The sequence below is a fragment of the Notechis scutatus genome, chromosome 8 (assembly GCF_049901735.1).
Source record: "Notechis scutatus isolate UNSWTSFEM ecotype Mainland chromosome 8, rNotScu1.2, whole genome shotgun sequence".
Lineage (NCBI taxonomy): Eukaryota > Metazoa > Chordata > Lepidosauria > Squamata > Elapidae > Notechis > Notechis scutatus.
The window spans coordinates 11,599,058-11,620,466 of NC_142016.1; the positions used below are offsets into that span (position 1 = coordinate 11,599,058).

The 21,409-nt window shown below is 41.9% G+C and overlaps 1 protein-coding gene across 1 annotated transcript in view; it reads left to right on the forward strand.

Annotated features, from left to right (window-relative positions):
- Nucleotides 1–21,409, forward strand: part of ARID1A (AT-rich interaction domain 1A) — an 88,003-nt gene that overhangs the window by 47,517 nt on the left and 19,077 nt on the right. The window contains exons 5-7 of the mRNA XM_026676057.2: nucleotides 18,307–18,547; nucleotides 19,488–19,577; nucleotides 19,980–20,147. Coding sequence (XP_026531842.2) covers nucleotides 18,307–18,547; nucleotides 19,488–19,577; nucleotides 19,980–20,147 — 499 coding nt within the window. The remainder of the gene's footprint in view (nucleotides 1–18,306; nucleotides 18,548–19,487; nucleotides 19,578–19,979; nucleotides 20,148–21,409) is intronic.

The window sequence follows — 21,409 nt, forward strand, 5'->3', positions numbered from 1 at the left end:
CAACATGTGTTTGTAACAATGAAAGAATAGTTAAGACAGCAAAGGTTATTCAGAAAAACAACTCTGTCTATATTTTTTTTGTTTTGTTTTATAATTTCTGTTGTTTTTCCAACAGATTACACAATAATGTCTTTTCTAAATAAATACGCTGTTAACTTAAACTGGCAAATAGTTATGAAGTATAGAAACAGCAAATAACATTTATTTTAGTGCCTTAGATGCAAAAAAAACATGCATTGAAGTAGTTGTATGGGTAGCTCGCTCTCTTTCTCTCTCTCTCTTTACCTGTCTAGAATTAGGGTTTTTTTTTTCCTTAAGTGGAAGAAAAGAGTTATGTAGAACAGACCAGTGCAATGTTCTACTTCAAAAACGTCCTCATTCCAGCTTAAAGTGAAAGATCTGCTTAGCTATACCAAAATTCCTGCATGGATGCATCTGTATATCAAAAGCCGTTGAGGTGAACTTGAAAGTTATTTTACTTTGCTAAAGGAAAGCAAATTTCCTAGATAACCTTGGAGTATTTTGTGAGGTTGGTGGGTGTGTAAATTTGATAAATAAATACATTAAATGTTAAGCTAGATATTGGAATACTGACGAATTTCACATATATTTTGTAGAAGATGACCAGTAATATTATATAATGTTGTTTTGAACCATTTAATTAAACAAAAATATAATTGTAATGTTGTTGTAAAACAAGGGCTTAATTTAAAAATACCTCCCTTCCACCACCATTGCCACCCAATTACATCAAATTCGGTTGAAAGTTTATATTAACATAATTTAGTTCTCATTTTTCAGCTAATAACAGCAGTTGTTAATATTGTCCCTTGGCTTGTTTTAGCAACTGCTCACTCCCTGTGTTCAATTTTTTCACCTTTTGAAATTTTTTATTATTTTTATAATTTTATAATTTCTTAATCTCATCTTTTCTGATTTTAATGTTAATTTTATTTATATTGTACACTACCCAAGAGCTGCTTTCTTGAGGGAGATGGCTGTTTAAGAAATATGAATAAACAAGCTGGTGTATGACTGAAGATTTGATTGATTGATAAATAAAGCCAAGATTGCCTGTATATTGTGTTAAAATAGTTATTGTCCTAAATCCTAAATCAAGAAAATTTGTTTCTTTTAAGGATCCATTGACTCCATTATTCTTAATCCATTTTGTCCAGATGAGGAGGATGCAAACAAATTATTACTACTTAATTGACTGGGTTTATGAAGGCTTTCATTTTATAGTTCACATTTGCTCTATCTTTTGATGAAGCTGACAGAAAAGCTTTCCTAGGGATGGTCAGTAAAATTTACTTGTACAATCTTCTAGCTGTTCTTCACCAAAAGATCAGTGAAGCATGTTGGCTGAACATATTTCTCCAAGGACATGTGTACTTCTTCAGGCAATAATATTGGAAACTGATTCCATAAAATTAGACACATTATACCTGCTCATAACTGCCACCACTGTGAATATGAACCATTTTTGTTGGATAAACGCAGTACATGTTAATCACCATATCGTACTAAGAATGCTTTATTAGAAGATTTTTACTGCAGAAAAACTTTTACTATATACTTTTGCAGTTCCATTGAACAAAGCAAATCACACCCCAAAAAGTATGTATTTACTTGTGGTAAACAGAAAAAGCCGTAAGACTGGCTGCAGACTTCTAGATTTCATGATCTTTATTATTGTCTCTAAATCCATATACTGAATAGTGCTGGGTGCAATGTAATAACATAGGCAGAGATACATAACAGTTAAATAATGCCTGTAAGATTATATTTACGCTAGGCTTTTATGTAGTATCAGAAAACCAAATTTATTTATTTTATTAAATCCATTACTTCTATACATATATTTCAATACACACACACACACACACACACATATAGGGAGAGGAAGAGGGGGAGGGAGACAGACATATAGACAGATAGTGATTTAAAAATTATAATAAAATACAAATACCACTATTAAAATGTATCCCAGGGGTTGAACTGAAATGTCCTGTTGAAAATAGTGGGCAAACCTTGTAAGGCCAGGAATTTCACAGCAAATGTGCAACCGAAAAAGTCATGACTGTTAATAAACCTTTGTTATATGTTGGGAGCACCTTTTAAAAAGGGTTATGTTGGAGATGACCAGGCAGAGCCCAAGAGGGGTCAAACACACCATAGGTCATGAGTCCCTATATGGCCATAAGAGATCCAGCCCACCTTGAATGCGTCTCTTATCTCCTGCACATTTCCTTTGACAGTTAGTTGGTCAGATTCTTGTAGAAGGCTTAAGTTTGCAATAAATCTTTATACTCATTTGAGTTGCCTGAATCTCCTGATTTCCCAGCGTTTGACAAGTATGTTGTAGCAAATATTTTATTGGGGATATTTTTAGGTGCAGTGATCAGACCTACAAATGTCCAGAAATCTATTAATACGTCCCAAGCTATGTTCTCATTCATCTCTGTACTGAATTAAAATTGATCTTGCCTTTTCTATCACAGATTGTCTGTTCCATTGTTTCAGTCAGTAAATGTATCCAATAAACCACAGCGTGTTCAGTTCAGTGTTTCAAGACTGAAAGAGTTGATTGTTCTGATAATCAAATCAGAAATGGAAGCATTAGCAGAGCTACCTAAATTGCTTGGAGTTCTTTTCAGAGCTCATCATCAATATATTGGCTTTTGGTGTATTATGAATATTATGAATGGTTACAGGATTGGGAGTATATCTTTTTCTTTTCCCTCCCTCTTTTATGTAGTGCAAATGATCTGGAGGTTTTAGTTTACTTGCTTTGATTTTTTTTGTGTGTGTTTGAATTAGTGCTTAATCTTTGTAACTCATGTTGTGCTAGCTATGTGGGAGAAAGGAGATTGTTGGATCCTCGATTATTTGCATGGGTTATACATACCAAAACGACTAAATTTCTTTCTTTCTGCTATTTAAACTGTTATGGACAGACTGTACAGGTAGTTTTCAACTTATCAGTGGAACATCCATTGCTAAGTGAAGCAGTCATTAAATGAGTAACATCTGATTGTATGGTGTTTTGCCACGATCATAAAATAAATCATGCAGTCATTAAGTTAATGTTATTGACTGTTTCAGTGGGAAAGTAGAATATGATACTATGGACTGGAAGGGATAGAATGAAGGCATTCTCTTAAGAGAGAAAATGTTCAAGGAGTATAAGTAACCATGCCAGTATTCAGCATGGTGTGTTTAGTGTAGCAATATGAATAATAAGAATATGATTTCATCTAGATGTTTTATGGCTGTTTTATGCCAGCAACTGAGTTTCATGGGAAATTGAAAGTGCCTTAAGAGAAAAAGGGAGCAATCCAACAAATAACCAAACCCTTTGTAGGGGACCACAAAAGAATATCCAGTTGTCTAATTCTTGCCTCTGTGACCCTCTTTAAAGGAATGTGTTTATATATTACAGTTTGCCCAATGGTGGAATGTTTGTATTTTCATTGATAGTTACGTACATTCACTGTACTTACATTCCCAAAACCAAACTTTTGCTAAGTCTGCAATGAATTAGCATGCTGGCTGGAGAATTCTGGAAGCTGATGTCCACAGTTGTCAACTTTGGAAAACGCTGACCTAGATTCTAGTCCATGGAAGTTTATGCATACTGTGTTTCTCCAACAATATGGCCTCCACCAATAGGAAGGCCCAGCATGATTTCTAGGCATGAGGTGAAATTAAGCACCGCCCCCAAAATTTAGGCCTATTCAAACCATGCTTTTCCCCGCCATTTCTCACATCGTTTGTTAGAACTACACGAGGTGAAGAGAAATGGGCGGGGGAAGGGCAGGGGGGAATGGGGAGAAAACTTGCCTTTAGGAGTGCCCTGCAGGTAGCCCAGGCTAGAATACCCCAATAGCCGACAGAAGCTCCCTGAAGGCAGAGTCCCCAGCCGCTTCAGGCGTGGCGTGAAGCGCCTGTGCAGCGCACACACCCTCGCCCTCACGCGAGGCCAGTCTCTTTCAGCAATGAAAGCTCCCCAAATGCAGTCAGCCGCCAGGGCTTTGATCTGTCCTCGGTAGGGCAGTCTCTTTGGCTGGAGCTCCCAAATGCAGTCACCAGCACACACACTCCCCTCACCGTGAGGCCACTTCTTTCAGCGATCGAAAGCTGGTGACTGCATTTGGGAAGCTCATCCCAGACTGTCTCAGGGCGTGGCGCAGCTACGTCACCCTGAGCGGCTGGGGACAGTCTCTTCAAGGCTTTGCTGGCGATGGAAGCGGCCTCGTGGCAGTCACCAGCACACACATGTCCCTCGCCGCGAGGCCGCTTCTACCGGCCGATCGAAGTGGCTGGTTACTGCATTTGGGGAGCTTCCATTGCCCGAAAGAGACTGCCTAAAGGCGAGGGGACACGGGCAGCCCCGCCACGCCCTGAAGCGGCTGGGGACTCTGCCTTTGGGGAGCTTTCGTCGGCCGATAGAAGCGGCCTCGCAGCGAGGTACGTGCGTATGGGCCGCTCTAGGTGGGGGAGGAAATTAACTCACCCCCGAAAAGACTGCCTAGCCGTTTTTTCAGGGATCAAAAAAAAATAAGGCCCGGCCTTATTTTGTGAGAAACACGGTAATAAGTAATATGTTGATTCTTAAGGTGTTACAAAACAAAATGGCTTTGAGAAACCTAAAGATTGGGGTGCTTGGAGCAGCAGATTCTTCACTTTCTCTTTTCCAACCTTTGCAACCATATATTTATTTGTATTTATTATATTTCTCAGATTCTTACAAAAGACCGGGTGTTAACAGTTGACACACTCTTCTTAACTGCTCCTGGCAAATTAATCCAATGTTGAGAATCCCAGTCTCTGTTATAAGTGAAATGCCTTAATATTACCCTTTTAAAATGTTGGAGCCCTTGACAGATTGACCAGGAATTAATTTTGGAATGTGATAGTTAATACTGGAAAAGATTCATTTCCAGGTACCCCCTAGGATGATGGAAACGGAGGAGAACAACAGCCCTTTAAAGCTTGTTGGATTTTTTCCACTAGCGACATCTTGTTGAGTGCATGAATCATGAAGCTTTCCCCTTCACTTTATGTCTTCAACCACAGGCTTAACATTCCCTTTATTATAGGGAAAGGAAAGAATATGAGGCACTAGTGGCTCTGCTTTTTGCTGGATTTTTGAGGATGTATTTTACTAAGTGTTTATTTAGCAGAAATTGGGGAACGGATGGAGGAGAGGGGGCGAAATGGTGTTGAGCAGAAACACTGGATGTGATTTACCCGCCCACTGAGCAGATCTGTGGGAGTGTAGTATCGACCTCTGAAAAAAATCAATGGCTGCTGCAGTAACAGTGCTGACTTTCTCCTTTCCCTTTCTCCCCACCACCCCTCTGTTTTTCAAGGTCTTTGGTTGAAGAAGTGGTGTAAAACTAACCTCTCCTCTCCTTTCTGTCCCCTGGTTTCACCATAACAACTGAAGAGCTCATGCATTCTCTTTCTTCCCCCCGCTTCTTCCTCCACTATAACTTGCTTAGATGGTTATTTTTTACAATTATAGTGAGCACACATTCCAGGCTCCTCCTCCACAGATCCTCTTTGCAAGTCCTCCTTTCCTGCACTGCAGATACAGCAAGTAGCTCGTACCAGTTCTGTCTAAACCTTGACCAGAAGGAACATTTACTTCTTCAAGCTCTGAACCTTTGTATGTGCTCTCTTCTGTTCTGAAGCATTCTGTGGCAGAAAACTGCAGAAATCTGGGCCTCTTGTCAGGAAAGGGGGAGAAATGGAAAATTCTTCCTTTTCAAAATAGAAGCTTAATGAGTTCAAACACTCTTTCCATTATTAGTGGTGTGGTCAGGGTTTAGACAGAACTGGTACGAGCTGCTTGCTGTATCTGCAGTGCAGGAAAGGAGGACTTGCAAAGAGGATCTGTGGAGGAGGAGCCTGGAATGTGTGCTCATTATAATTGTAAAAAATAACCATCTAAGCAAGTTAAAGTGGAGGAAGAAGCGGGGGAAAGAAAGAGAAAGGGCGTTGGTACTTACCTGACACACCCGTTCTCTTTGAGCTGTGAAGAGCATCCAGTAGTGGGAGGTGCTTCAGCCTCTGCATGTCTAGGCTGGGCTTAATTTGTGGAATGCTCCTCCTCCTCCACGGTACTCCTCCCCAGCGTTCCCCAGTTTTGGCGAAGACGAGAGAAATAACCGCCCTCGTCCTCAATGCTCTAACAATTCGTTGGCCGAAACAGGACCCCACCAGATGGAAAAAAGGGTGGGGCTGGATGCTCTTCACAGCTCAAAGAGAATGGGCGTGTCAGGTAAGTACCAACGCCCTTTCTCCCATGAGCTGTTCAGAGCATCCAGTAGTGGGACATACCAAAGCTTGGCCTGTCCTATGGGAGGGACTCCATCTGGCCTGGAATCTCCTCCTGGTCCCTGTGGACCCGTTGCAGAACTCTTCTGCCAAAGGAGGCCTCAACGGATGCAAAAACATCTATTTTATAATGCCTAATGAATGGCGATGGAGAGGCCCAGGTTGTGCTCGACAAATTTCAGTTATTGGTGGCTGTGTGGCCCACGCTGCCAATGTTGCAGTGCTCCTTGTTGAATGAGCTGTTATGCCCCTGGGCACCTGCAGGGATTGAGTCTGATAGGTTTTCGCTATTGCAGCCCGTAGCCAACGGCCTATTGTAGAAGGTGAGACCTTGCATCCCTGAGTGTTGGGCTGAAAAGACACAAATAAGGCTTCCGTTTTTCTGAAAGCCGCTGTGCGGTTGATATATATTTGCAATGCTCGCCTCACATCAAGCCTATGCCATTGTAGTTCCAACCCTTGGGATGGTCTGGGACAAAAATTAGGAACTATCAGCCTTGTGCCCTATGAAAAACCAAGTTAATTTTGGGTATAAATGTAGGATCAGGACGAAGGACCACCCGGTCAGAATGGAAAACACAAAGATCTTGTCCGATAGACAAAGCTGCAATCTCTGAAATACGACGAACAGAAGTGATCGCTACAAGGAAAACTACTTAGAACATCAGAAATTGGAGACTTGACAATTTCAAGGGTTTGAAAGGTCCCTTAGTGAGTGCGACAAGGACCTTGTTAAGGTCCCAGGTGGGATAACGGTGTACCGCTGGAGGGCGTAAATTTGTGGCTCCTCGAAGGAAATTCCGTATGCGTGGATGATGGGAAAGAGGTAGTAGACCTTCACAAGTGAGAACTGACGCCAAGGCCTCCACCTGTCTTTTCAACGTATTAGGTGATAATCCCTTGTCAAGTCCCTCTTGCAAGAACTCTAGGATTTGAGCCACAGATGGAGAGATGGGATCAATTCGGGACTCAGTACACCATTTGCAGAAACTGGACCATGTGGCATTGTAAATGCGAGTTGTTGAGGGGCGTCTGGCGGCTTGAATAGTGGCGATAACTCTGTTGGAAAACTTTTCACTCTTCAGACAACTCCACTCAACCTCCAGACGGTCAGGTGCAACCATTGAGGGTCTGGATGTTGAAGGGGTCCCTGGGTTAGTGAGACCCTGGCTGGCGGAATTCTCCATGGTGTTGATACGGATAGACTACAGAGATCTGCAAACCACGGCTGTCTGGGCCAGTAAGGAGCTACTAGAAGTAGTTCTGCCCTCTCGTCTAGCAGTTTCTGGATGGCCTTGGGAACCAGTGGAAGTGGCGGGAATGCATATAGAAGTCCCGGGGGCCAACGAGAGCGGAGCGAATTGAAGTTCTCCGCTCCTTGCGAGGGGTACCTGGAAAAAAATCTCGGGAGCTGAGCGTTGAGGGGGGAAGCGAACAGGTCCACCACCGGCTGTCCTAATGTCCTGACCGCCTCTTGAAACAGGGTTGGATGGAGGCACCACTCCGATTGATCGATCGTGGCCCTGCTCAGCCAGTCTGCCTGTGTATTCGACAGACCCGAAATGTGCTCTGCTCTGATGGAAAGTAGGTTGCTCTCCGCCCAACGACACAAGCGCTCCGCTTCTCTCATGAGATGTTTCGCCTGTGTGCCCCCCTGTTTGTTTATGTGAGCTTTGGCTGTTAGGTTGTCGGTCAATATTAGTATGTGCTGATTGCGTACCTGTGGAAGGAAGCTGCGGAGAGCCAGGTGTACTGCTCGAAGCTCCAGCCAGTTTATGCTGCACGACTGTTCTATGGCGGACCAGCGGCCTTGGGTTGTGAGCGATTGAACATGCGCTCCCCATCCAAACAGGCTGGCATCAGTGGTGATGGTAAGTCTGTGTGGCTCTTTGAAGAGGCAGCCTGTGTTGATGACTGGTCTGGTCCACCAGAGGAGAGATATGAGAACCTTTGATGGTACCTTGGCCTTGTATTTGGAGTTGCTTTGGCCGGAGCGCTGGTACGGGAGCAGTAACCACTGGAGGGATCTAGTGTGGAGCTGGGCCCAAGGGATGATAGAGATACATGAGATCATCTTGCCTAACAATTTTGATAGTTCAGCTAGGGACACCCCCTTAAGACTCCTGATCTCCTTGATTAATTGCTGAATGCTATTTAGTCTATCTGGTGACAGGTAAACTTTGCCTTCCACCGTATCTATGACTGCCCCCAGATGGATTAACCGAGTCGATGGTGTTAGATGACTCTTTTTCCAATTTATTGAGAACCCGTGTTGTTGTAGGGATTGTAATGTGTTCTGAATATCTTTGACTGCTTGATGAGCGGAAGATGACAAAATCAAGATGTCATCAAGATAACACTGGAGTCGTACGGGCATATCACGGAGATGAGCAGCTAGCGCTGTGAGAACCTTCATGAAGGTCCTGGGGGCAGAAGCTAGTCCAAAAGGAAGGGCCACATATTCAAAATGGTGGTTATTATAACAGAATCTCAGAAATTTATAGTGGGAAGGCCGAATAGCAATATGTAGGTACGCCTCCGTCAGGTCTATGGATGTGAGGACGTCACCCTTTCTGATGCCAAGTAAGATAGATTGCAAGGTGTGCATTTTAAACTTGCGATATACTAAGAAACGGTTGAGACGTTTCAGATCCAATATTGCTCTCCACCCCCCCGAACTTTTGGGAACAACAAAAAGATGTGAATAGAAACCTCGCCCTCGTTGGTTGGTGGCTACTGGCTGGATGGCTCGTATGTCCAGTAGGTGTTAGATAGCTGTTTCCATGAGATTACATTTAACCGGGTCTCTGGAGAGAGGGCATGACATGAAAAAATCTGGGGGAGTGGATTGAAACTCCAGCGCAAGGCCAAATCTAATCGTGTCCCTGACCCAGGAATCAGAGGTTGAGGAGTCCCATTGATCCGCAAATAATTTAAGGCATCCGCCAATGGGGGTCGAGTCCAGGAAATTATCTTGGACGCCGAAAGGACCTGTTTCCTGCTCCCTGAAAGGATCTCTTGGATTGACCACCCCTTCTGCTCCTATCCCCGAAGTCGGACCTGTCTGGCTGCTGCCCTGGTCTGAATGATGGGGGTCTCTGGTATCTGGGTGAAAAGGATCCCTGGTAAAAGGGCCGAAAGGATCCCCTCCGAAAGGACTGAGGGTTTCTAGAATCTGACTTCCGAAAAAGGGAAGGAAGAATTTTCTTTTTGTTTCGGGTTTCAATTAGTAGTGGATCAAGGGAAGGGCCAAACAGTCTGTCTCCCACGATTGGGGATGAAGCCAGCTTGCATTTGTGCTTAAAGTCCGCTTGCCAATGTTTTAACCATAGTAAGTGTCGTGCTGTGACATGTGAAGTAATGGCCCTGGCTGAAAACTTGACTGCATGATAAGTTGCGTCAGCTGAGAATTCAGCAGCTGCTATAAATTTAGCAATATCTTGGTGTGCTCTAAGGTTGGAATTAGGGACATGTTCCCATAAGAGGCGGAGCCATCTGAGAGAAGAACGGGTGAAGAAGGAGGCGGCCATGGCTGCTCTGATGGCCCACGCGTCAGACTGATGGGCTCTGTGTAGGGTTAGCTCGGCCCATTTTTCCTCCGGCTTTAATGCCTCCGGCGTATCACTGGGAATGGAAGAGGACACTAATCCCACTATAGGTTCATCTACATCGGGAGTATTCAATAATTTTGAGAAATCAGGGGCCAAATTGAAATATTTCCTGTCATATCCAGTGGGGGCTGGGTACCAGGTCCGAAAACATGGGAGGAACTGGGATCACCTTTGCTTCGACTATTGGTTGGTTGAAAATTAGATCTTCTGGTTCCTATTCCGAAGGAGTTGGAGTGGTAGAAGGGGTCGACTTGTTTAGGCGTGCAATATTTTTTGCCTTAAACAAGAGAGATCTGAAAAGTTGTGGGTGGAATAACCCTGTAAAAACAGGTTGCTCAGGAACAAGGTCCTCATCCTCAGACATTCCCCTTTCTAAGGGGTCTGCTTCTGACAGGGGCTCGCTGTCATGTATTGATCCTGATTCAATCTCTTCCATTTGATCAATTTGATCCACTTCTTCTTCTTCCTCCTCCTCCTCTTCAGTCGGCCCTTGGAGGGGGACCTCCCCTTGTAAATGTACCTGGGTATAGTGCTGCTCCGACCTGGTCAACGACCTCAGCGATTGGGAATCATGATCGGCGATCACAGGATATTCCCTGGTCATAACTGCGTGTTGAAGACCTGCTGCGATTCCCTGGCGGATTGCCAGCTCCATCCAGGCCTTCATCCTCTCTGGAACTTCCTCTGGAAGAATGTCGTCCTAACGAAGACCGGCAGCCGTTGGAGTGAATGTAGCTTCAGGAGCCCTTTGCGTGGTCGGTGTCCCAGATACTTGGGCCTGTTGGCCTTGGGGAGCCAAGCTGCGCTTGGATGAGAGGGAGAGATCTAGGGGAGGAGGAGGGTGGGAAGAGGTAGACGGACCTGGACTGGAGGAGGGGAAGTCCTGTGAGACCTTGTGCGCCTCCCGTGTGCACTTATCTATCTGTTTTTGTAAAGCTTTATGGCGCCTGATGGCATCCCTTTCTGAAGTTTTAGAATTCCCTTTAACCTGCTTAAGTTTGTGCTGAGATTTGGCTTTCCCTTTATTTTTTTGAGCAGTGTATAACTAATGGCTGCATATTCTCATAAATATGGTCCTGGCAAAGTGAGTTATCCACTTATCACCAGCCTTTTCAGTTTACCGCAATCTCCTTTACATAGAATTAACTTTGAAGACCACTTAGAAACTGAAGTTGGTTGAAAATGTAGCCTCTCGTGTTGGCAAATCAAGGTTGTCATAATTGTGTAACCCTGACACTGTGGTTGCTGCATTGGTTGTCAATAGGCTCCCAGGAACAATTCAGAGTGTTGATTTAGTAAGTGCTGTAAGTCTTTGATGGGTTGGTGCTTATCAGTGGTCCTGGGACTGATGGCGAACTTATGCCACGCGTGCCGGAAGTGGCATGCAGAGCCATCTCTCTGGGCACGCCATCCATCAACTGTTGCTCTTCTAGGTTCCAGTGTGCATGCGTGCTGGCCAGCTGGTCTTCACGCATGCAGGAGCACTGGAAACGGGAAGAGCAGCTCCCCAGAGAGCATATGTGCCAGCTGGTATGCGCATGTGCATTAGAAACAGGAAGACCAGGTGGTCAGTGCGCATGTACGCGCACCAGGAAGCTAAGCTGCTGGTTTCTAGCACTCCTGTCTGTGCGGTTTGGGGAGCTGCTCTTCCAGTTTCTGGTGTGCACGCACTCCCGTTTTGGCGCTTGGTGCCAAAAAGGTTAGTCGCCACTGTCCTAGGATGTCTTCTCCACTTAAAAATAATCAGCCTAGTGTTTGGACCCTAACAAAGTCTTTTGGATAGTCTCTTCTTGAGGTGAAGAGGGCAGGGAACTGCAGGGAGATGGCAGTTTAGGAATAGGAAATATAAACAAACCAACACTACTTCTTTACTTTAGATCCCCTGTCAAGGGTAAGATTTATGGGTCTTCTCAAAATCGGTGAAAAAAGAATTTTTCTGGGAGTATACTAGAGTGGAATACAAATACATCAAATTCAATTTGATTAATTCCAGACCCAATGCTTTGAGTCACGTACCCCAAATTGGAAATTTTTAATGATAGTTCTTCAGAGGAATAATTGAAGGTGGCCTTCAAAACCCTAAAATAAGCTAAAATGTGTTAGTCACTTTTGTAATTAATGCTGTTTCTATTGGAGATAATCACCAAAAAAGTGATAATTTAATTAAATGAATCAACTTTAAAATTCTTAGCACGGGATTAAGTAGTCATTTAACTGGGATTGACAGTAATTTCCCTATAACGGGTGTCAAACTCGTGTTGTCATGTGACATTGTGACTATTCCTCCCTTCACTAAACCGGGCATGGGTGTGGCCAGCACGTGACACATCCGGCCCGCGGCCCATGAGTTTGACACCCCTGCCCTATAAAATCCTATTCCTACCATCTAACCTTCCTGAATAAAAATATGAAAACTTGCTTTGTATAAACTCAGGTTTAGGAGACAATTTTAATTTCGGATCCAGTGTGATTATGAAATTCAAATATCAATCATTAAAACTACTGTTTCTACGATTCCATTCCCATCTCTATTCAAAATTAAATTTTCCTCTTAACACTTAAGACAATGAAATGATTTTGCCATCTGAAATTAGCAGTTGAAGAATATGTAGGAGAACACGTACGTAACGTAACAAGAGTTGATACTTTGAATGTTCCTTTGATTGCTGTGAATAGAATTGCTTACTGTATTTACACAAGAGGGTCTTACAGAAGAGATAACTGAATTTTGTACAAAAGAGTTAGGGACGTTGGGGAAAAGTATATGGGTGAAGGCTATTATTATTTTCTCTTCATGTATTTCCATATGGTCAGAAGTGGTTTACATTGTATGGTGATTTTGGTAAACAAACTAGACACTCCAGTCACCCTTTCAAGAGAGTAGTTAGAAGGACATTATTTGGCACTGTTTCTTACCAAAGATACTCCTAGTAGCTTCCACTTATTGCTTTTGCATTTGAGGGGAGTGAACAGTAGAAGATTATCATTTAACCCCGTGAGGCCAAAGTAGTCAGTAGGTTGAAAAGCATCAAGCTCATTCAGAGTTTGGAACTGGGGCAAGGTATTGCTCTATCTTTTATCTTATTCTACAGCTACAAATCAGGAGGCAGATTTATATGTCACAAAGAATGTGACATATAATCATGGAAATTATGGGAAATGACTACTTTGGAAGCCTGTGTATGGTTCATAATCTTAGGGAAGAAGATTCATAATTATAACATTTTATGCATGTAAGATTAACTCTATTTCAGTATTACTTTTGACAGTTGAATTTAATTATTGACCTTTTTGATTCTAATCTTGATGAACCAGCATAGTTGTGTTCATTCTCAGGGATCTGTAGAAAAAAATTGACTTAAAAACTATTTAAAGCCAATACAACAGTTTTGAAGTGGTACATATCTAATGTTTGGTGATTCATGATTTCTCTATCGCTAAAAATCTGTCCTAACACTTTTTTCTGTATGTTTGATGACTACTTTATAGTTAAATATTGTATAACCTATATTACAATAGTGATCGAGTAGGCTGCTTCAAATTCGTATGGAATTCTTTCCTTTTGCTAATTTTGGCTGTGTGCAACTATTCTCTTTTCTCCTAACTTTCTATCAGATTTCTTGTTTTCTTCTTCCCTTTATTTCCATATCTCCTTCCAAGCCTCCATGGACTCTGACTTGAAGAATATTATCGTAATTGCATCTCTTTCAAATTTAAATATCTTAGCAAAAAGTATTATCTTCCTTTTATGGCTTGTAGCCTACCACAGAATCTTTCAGATAAGGAGATATTTTGTGAAATTTTTAAGCATGTAACAAAAAAAAAGTACTTCTGTACCACAATAGGAAGAATAACAAATACGGCCCATTCGTACAGAGTTTAAATGATTGAACATATATCTAGTGATTCATTTCTATTATTAGGCAATATGGGACCATATCAGCAAAAATCCTCATAATCATGAGCAAAATAATTTAACAGACACCTTTTAATCCATATTTAATACGAATATTGGTGAGATTTTGATACTTGGATTTCAAACAGACAGATACACAGATCCTTATGACATTTGCTAAGGCTATTATATTCTCCTTTTCAAGCATACTAATAATCAGTTTTATTTTGGGAGCTGTCTCTTTAATTCCCCCTTTTTGCAGGCTTTTTAATTTCAGGCATGGTTTTGTTTTGGTATGAAAAAGGTGAATCTAGCGCCTGATTCCCTTTTTATAAGCAGCAGGAACAAACTCCTGCTGGCAATAAGGTTGAATTGGGCAACCAATCGCAGCTGGAACAGTTATAGTTTCAGAGTCCCTGTGGGCTTCCGCTATCGGGTCACATCCCAAAATAACACTGGGCAGTATTTCAAGTGAAGAAATGAAGGCTTTGGGGTTGCAGCCAGCCTGGAGTGTGAGATTTCTGTGTGAAATAGTTGGCATGTCTCCAACATTTTTGATCTGCATGGCAGATGAGCAATAAAAGGCATAAAAAACACATTGGAAACACGTGGAGAAATTATCCAGACCAAGACGTTCCTTCATGCTGGCAGAGTTACTGCTGTTGATTTTTACCTCCTGTTTTCTCTTGCTTTACTGACTATATTTAAAGGAGGAGGGAGAAAAGCTTTCTTAGCAATTAGGCTGTGCACTGTGCAAGGTCAGAGATGTTCTTTCAAGGAATAGTTCTGCTGCCCACCAGCTGAATCCTTCTGGGTTATAGCTTTGAATTCGAAAAGGTTTGAAAAACTTAAAACACTACGTGCTTTGGGGGGCTGTAATAAATAGCTTTTTAAAATTTCAATTCCTTGCATATTTTCATAAGTACCCTTGCAGGTTAAGGATGAGCTTTATTACAGCCAAAGGGCAGAGATAGAAAATGTACTGTAAGCACCTAAAAAAAAAGTAGATTAATACAGGCAATTTTAATAGTTGCTTTTAAAAGTATGTTATAACCATAGGAGGTCTTTCAATAATTGATGCTTTACAGTATTTTGCTTAGATCTCGGTTATAAATGATTTACAATAAAAAAAGGAACTATAAAGTATTGTTGTATTATCCAGGACACTGATGCAAAAGAGGCAGAATATAGCAGCAGTTCCCAACCTTGGCGGCCTGGCTGGCAGGGGAGGGGGGGAACCGGGTTGCGTGAGCAGGGCGCCAGCGCACATACACATGCAGCTCGACTTGCGCAAGTTGAGCTGCGTGTCAACCCCCACCGCTTATGCACCCTGGTTCCAAATAGGCCACGACTTGGTGGTGGGCTGTGGCCCAGGGTTTATACACAACACACACACACACACACCAGGAATATAGGCATTATGAATATCCCTGCAGATCAGAGGTGGTATTCAGCAGGTTTTGACCAATTTCGGAGAACCGGTAGCAGAAATTTTGAGTAGTTTGGAGAACCAGCAAATCCCACCTCTGACTGGCTTCGCCCCCCATCTATTCTCTGCCTCCCGAATCCCAGCTGATTGGCTGGGTCTTCTTTGGTTGCCCCGCACAGGAGAACGGAGCTGGAAAGCAGGTTAGTGGGGTGTGGAGGAAATGGAGATTTTGCAGTATCCTTCCCCTGCCACACCCACCAGGCCATGTCTACAGAACCGATAGTAAAAAAAATTGAATCCCACCACTGCTGCAGATGATACAGTAAAATAACTGTTTAAACAGTTTTTTTGATGACCATTACAACTCTCATTTTTTTCCAAATTTAGGAAGTTGTGATTTAAGAGAAACAGAATAACACAGTTAGGAGGGACCTTGAAGGTCTTCTAGTCCAACTCCCTGCTCAAGCAGGAGAACCTATAACATTTCTGACAAATGGTTGTCCAGTCTCTTCTTAGAAACCTCCAATGATGGATTCCCATCTTTTATCTGCTATGCTGATCCAGAATGAAGTGCTATAAGACATCCAGCTTGGCTACATAGTAATAAGGCCTGCTCAGTGATGGAACTCAAAAATGCTCCCCAAATTCTTTGCTTTTCCACAGCTCATTTGAGAAACAATATTTTGATGGATGCTTTTTCCTTTCACAATTTCACTGGTGACAAATTATGGATGATAAGGGCCTGCCAAGGGATGCGTTAATAAACAGTGGTAAATATTGTTGTCCAGCTTAACTCCACCCGATGGAGGTCTTCCGGGCCACATGGTCATTATTGTAAGGATTCAGTGATGAATACAATTACAGGAAGATAGCTGCCTGCATGAAAGAGGGCCTGCATGACTTGAGTTTCTTTCCTTTCCAGAGAAGAATGGGTTTTTATGAGATCTTAAACTAGATTCATCCTTGTAATGCTGGTTCATATAAAAAGCTCCATTACTTTTGCAGTGAGTAAATGTTCTTTTTAGGTTCAGCTGAATATGAATGGAAATGTTCTTAGCTCTTTCTGTTTTGCTATTCAAACCTTCCTCAAATGAATTCAGCTCAAGTGGGATTTCTTGATATTTCCACTCTGCTTTTTTATTAGACTTGCTAACTTGCAGTTTCTTTCCTGAGCTAGTTGCTCCAATATTCCTTAAGTGTATTGGAGTAGGGGAAGGATAAGGATATCTTCAGAAATAGGCCAGAACAAATATATCACTTTGTCAGTTTTTGCCATATTTTTCCCTGGTTCCCTTGTCTCAAAAACCTTAATTTGACAGAGAATAGAAGTGTAAAATATCAATCTTTGTTTCACCATCATATGGAGAGAACATAGAATAAAAGAGTTGGAAGGAACCTTGGAGGTCTTGTAGTCTAACCCCCTATATCATTTCAAACAAATGGCTCTTTTTAAAAACCTCCATTGTTAGAGCACCCAGAACTTCAGGAAAAGTTCCATTGGCTTATTTCTCTCACTATTAGGCAATCTCTCCTTAGTTCTAGATTGCTCCTCTCCTTGGTTAGTTTCCATCTATTGTTTCTTGTTCTGCCTTCTGGTGCTTTGGAAAATAGTTTGACCCCCCTCATCTTTGTAGATCCCCTCATATATTGGAACATTGCTATCAATATGAGTATTGATATATAACAGGACTTCGTATTGGATCATCTGTATCCATTGTATTGCTCTTGAATGTTAAAACACAAAAGCATGTTATTATGGTTATTTTTGTTATTGTATTATATACCTGACATAAATCACTACAAATGTGATAAAACTAAGGTAAAATGCAGTTGCTTTGTTGAGACTATTTGTGTTGGAATGGACTTGACTATTATTTCAGAGGGCGACAAAAGGGGGTGTCAGCACAGAAACTGGGACCATTATACTTGCAATGACTAAACAGGATTTCATAAATTGAGAATTTATTAACATGTATTTTGCTAGATCCTTCAGCTTTTCCTACAATGGTATCCTCAATGTATCTGTTATTATTTTAGCAAAAAAAATCATATTGCAAATAGAATTTAAACTATTATATCAAGTGTCTTAAGATGCAAATAATTTTAATTATTGGAGGTTTAGTTTGAAGGTTCTTGGATCACAGATTTTGAGTTCATACAAAATACAGCCTTGGTTCTCTTGCCTGCTTTCTTACAATTCATGAAAATATATGACTTTTAAAAATATGATAATTGATATATGACATCAGGGCAAAAAGATTATGATTAAGGTTGAATGAATATAGTCCCATTCAGGTCAACTCCCTTTTCTCATGAAAGGTTCCTGGTAGATTTATTACTGCTTTTCATTCTCCTTGTCTCATCACTTGCTGTGGGATCCTTTTAAATGTTAGCTTAACTGGATAAGAGATAATTTTTCACCAGGACCCCTTACATAGGTTCAGTGACCATTAATATAGACCAGTTATAACTATCTCAGCTATGCAAAAATTGGTGAGCAGGAAGTGGGCATATATGCTTGTCCTAAGCCCCTCCATCTCCTTTTGATCCAAAAGGATCTCAGCAGCAATGGAGATTATCATGGAATTAAGGTGCAAGAATTCTGAGTACGCATAACAGCTTCAGCTTGGCTTACTGAGTGCAATACAAACATTTACACCACCCTAGGAAAAACAGTCAAGAACCCTTTATGATACATATTGTGGTGGTGGTCTTTGAAAGGGTAGGGGAAGCTCATATAGCCGCAAAAATCCATGTCCGCTCAGCACAGTCTGTTTCCTTGGCCCATCACTTAGATAATCACTAAACATTTAATATGTGGCATTTTAAGTTTTCTGGAATTCTCAAAAAAGCGGCTTGTTGAAAATTGTATTAAGTAAGTGACTTTTACCTGGAAATGTTAAAAGCATAACATTTGTCTGCTTAGAAGGCAGGCTGTTTAAATTCTTTATGAAATAACTGGCATTCATATCTGTCGTCTACTTTGTTATGCCGTGCTTATACCTCCCTGTGTGTCTCTGCAGGATCTCTCTGGTTCAATAGATGATTTGCCTATGGGTACCGAAGGAGCACTGAGTCCTGGCGTAAGCACATCAGGGATTTCCAGCAGTCAAGGAGAGCAGAGTAACCCAGCTCAGTCTCCTTTCTCTCCACATACCTCTCCGCACTTGCCAGGCATTCGAGGACCTTCCCCATCACCTGTTGGGTCACCGGCTAGTGTTGCTCAGTCCCGCTCTGGTCCACTTTCTCCTGCTGCAGTGCCAGGTAACATGTCTCTGGTGACATGAGAAGCTAAAGCTACTTTGACTGTTTTGTACAATAGTGTTTAGAGCAGGGGTGTCAAACTCAAGGCTCGGGGGCTGGATCCAGCCCGTGGGGTGCTTAGATCTGGCCTGCGGTGCCACCCTGGAAACAGCGAAAGACTAACCCACGGTGACTCTGCCAGTGAAAATGGAGCTTGTAAGGACCGCGTGAGGACATCCCAAGCTTCTTTTTCACTGGCAGAGGGTTGCAAGAGGCTGTCACACTTGAAAACAGAGCTTGGGAGCCCGTATTCGCTGGCAGAGCGCTCGGGCCACCATATGCACCCCGACATGAGTGACGTTGAGCTGGCCACACACCCCCTGCCCCCCCTCCAAGGTCACACAACCCTGATGAAATCGAGTTTGACACCCCTGGTTTAGAGAGTCCTCATAGCGACAAGGAGACCCAGGATCAGGGCTTCAATCACCAATTCTAATTTGAGAAGGGCTGCAGAATTTTCTTTAATCACTGCTGTCCATCTATGGTGTAATATTACAGCTCATACTAACTCTACAATATTCACATTCCCTTATTCTTCATTAGCGTTTGTGTTATAGATTTTGGCAGTAAATAGAGTTCAAATCTAAATCCCAAATTACTTGGACATTAACTAAAGATGCAACATCTTTCTCACTCATTTTAATTTACATCTGTAAGTTTGCATCTATTTCAGCTCATTTTGTGGAAGATGGTAGGATATAGAATTCTTCATTGCAAGAAATATAGAATTATAGTCTAATTCAATGGTTCTCAATTTTAGCAATCTAAGATGGGTAGACTTTGGCTCCCGGAATTCCCTAGGTAGCCATCATTGACATTCAACCATCTTAAACTTGCCAAAGTTGAGAAATACTGCTCTTAACCATTTCTTTTTCTTTCTTTCTTTCTTTTTTTGTCTTAGGCAACCAAATGCCACCTCGACCACCGAGTGGCCAATCAGATAGCCTCTTGCATTCCTCCATGAATCAGTCAACCATAGCACCAGATAGAGGTGCGTGTGCCACATTTTCTATGATTTTTCAGGATATGTGTGTATGATTGTGACTGGAAGTACTCAGAAGCTTGTACCACACTGGACTACTTTTTTGGAAGTATTAATTCTTTCTGCCCAATGCTCCTTTTGTATTGAATTCTAATCAAGTAATTTGTTGAATAACTGGAAGCAGCCAAGAGATTTGCTTCCTCTCTGAAGTAAAGTAAATATAGCAACAACACTGTACCATGCTGCTGTTTTCAAAGAGTAAGAAATTTCCACAAAGGAATTTTGTGGTTTAAGCCATTGCTATGCTTCCTGAGCTTATAGGAATGCGTGGTTAAGTGTGTCGGTACATTAGTACATATTCCTTTTTACATAATCATGGTTTCCTAACTATAGAACTGATTACTTCACTAGGTTATATACAGAGGAATCCACAGATTCCCCAGTATAATTCTCCTCAGCCTGGATCTGCCTTATCTCCACGTCAGTCTTCTGGAGGACAGATGCACACTGGGATGGGACCGTACCAACAAAATTCTATGGGCGCTTATGGGCCTCAGGGCAGTCAGTACGGGCCACAAGGTGAGAGTGTGCCCTTACACTAACAACAAATAAGTTTTGAAACTGTTTGTGAGTTAAAACAGAATCATGAATTACTGGTATGTAATGAAACCATCATTTACTGCAGTGTTTCTAAACCTTTGCAATTTTAAGATGTGTGGATTTCATCTCCCAAAATTTCCCAGTCAGTATGTTGGCTGGAGAATTGTAGGTGTTGAAGTCCATACATCTTAAAAGTTGCCATGGTTGAGGACAAGTTTACCCTTAGGAGGATAAGCTGCAGCAATCTCCTGATGTCTCACCACTGCTTCCTCTTACTGCTGTAGAACAGCACTGAGTTATGCAGAAGATTTTGCACAATTGAACAAAACAGTTTTAATTTGACGGGCACTATTAACTAAGTTTGTTGAATAGAAACCTATTTCAAACAAGAATTTCAGAAAAAATAGGTTTTACCTCATTCAATATGCTGATTTGTGGTTGATCTAAAGTGGAAGCTTCTGAACTTGTGACTGTGCATCTGGGCGTTACACAAGCCCAACGATTGCTGTGGATTGTCCTAAAAGTACTGAGCTTAGTGTTACACACAATCACCCACTTAAACTAATGAGCAGAGAACATGAAAGTTCTTATCTGTTGTCATAAAAGCTATCTGTTTACGATCTTGCTAGAAGATGAAATGAATTGCTTGCTAGATCTAGTATATTGTGTGACTTTTGTCTTCATCATTGGGACTGAAATTTGCACTGCCTTGGCCTAATCGTAAAACGTGTGCAGAAATATCATTTTCAACATTTTTACTACCGCAGGATGGTTTAGAGAGATACCCATCTTCTATAATGCTGCTTGATAATCTTCATGGCTTTTAGTTACTGCCTCATTCTAAGACATAATGTGTTGTGCTTCATTTTGGCTTTATGTGGCAACAACTCAACCATTATGATTTTGTGCAAGGGAGAGAAAAGATTTTTCTTTTTGAGGGCCACATTTCCTTCGGCAGTCTGTACACTCTTTATCTGCCATTGATAGAATCAAAGCTAGTGATTGTGCAAAAGGTGCGAAAATACGTGCACCCTGTTCTTTTTCTCTTTGTCTGAGCTCTTATTTCTTGGGGGGGGGGGGTGCTCTTCTGAAGCCTGAATTGCACTGCTTTTGCAGTCTGAGGGCCATACGTTGCAATCTCTGGCTAACTGATATATGTGCACCCATATCTGTGCCTTCTTTAAAAACAACACAACTTTTAAAAGAAAAAATAAAAGTAATGAGAGAAAAAAGTACAAAGA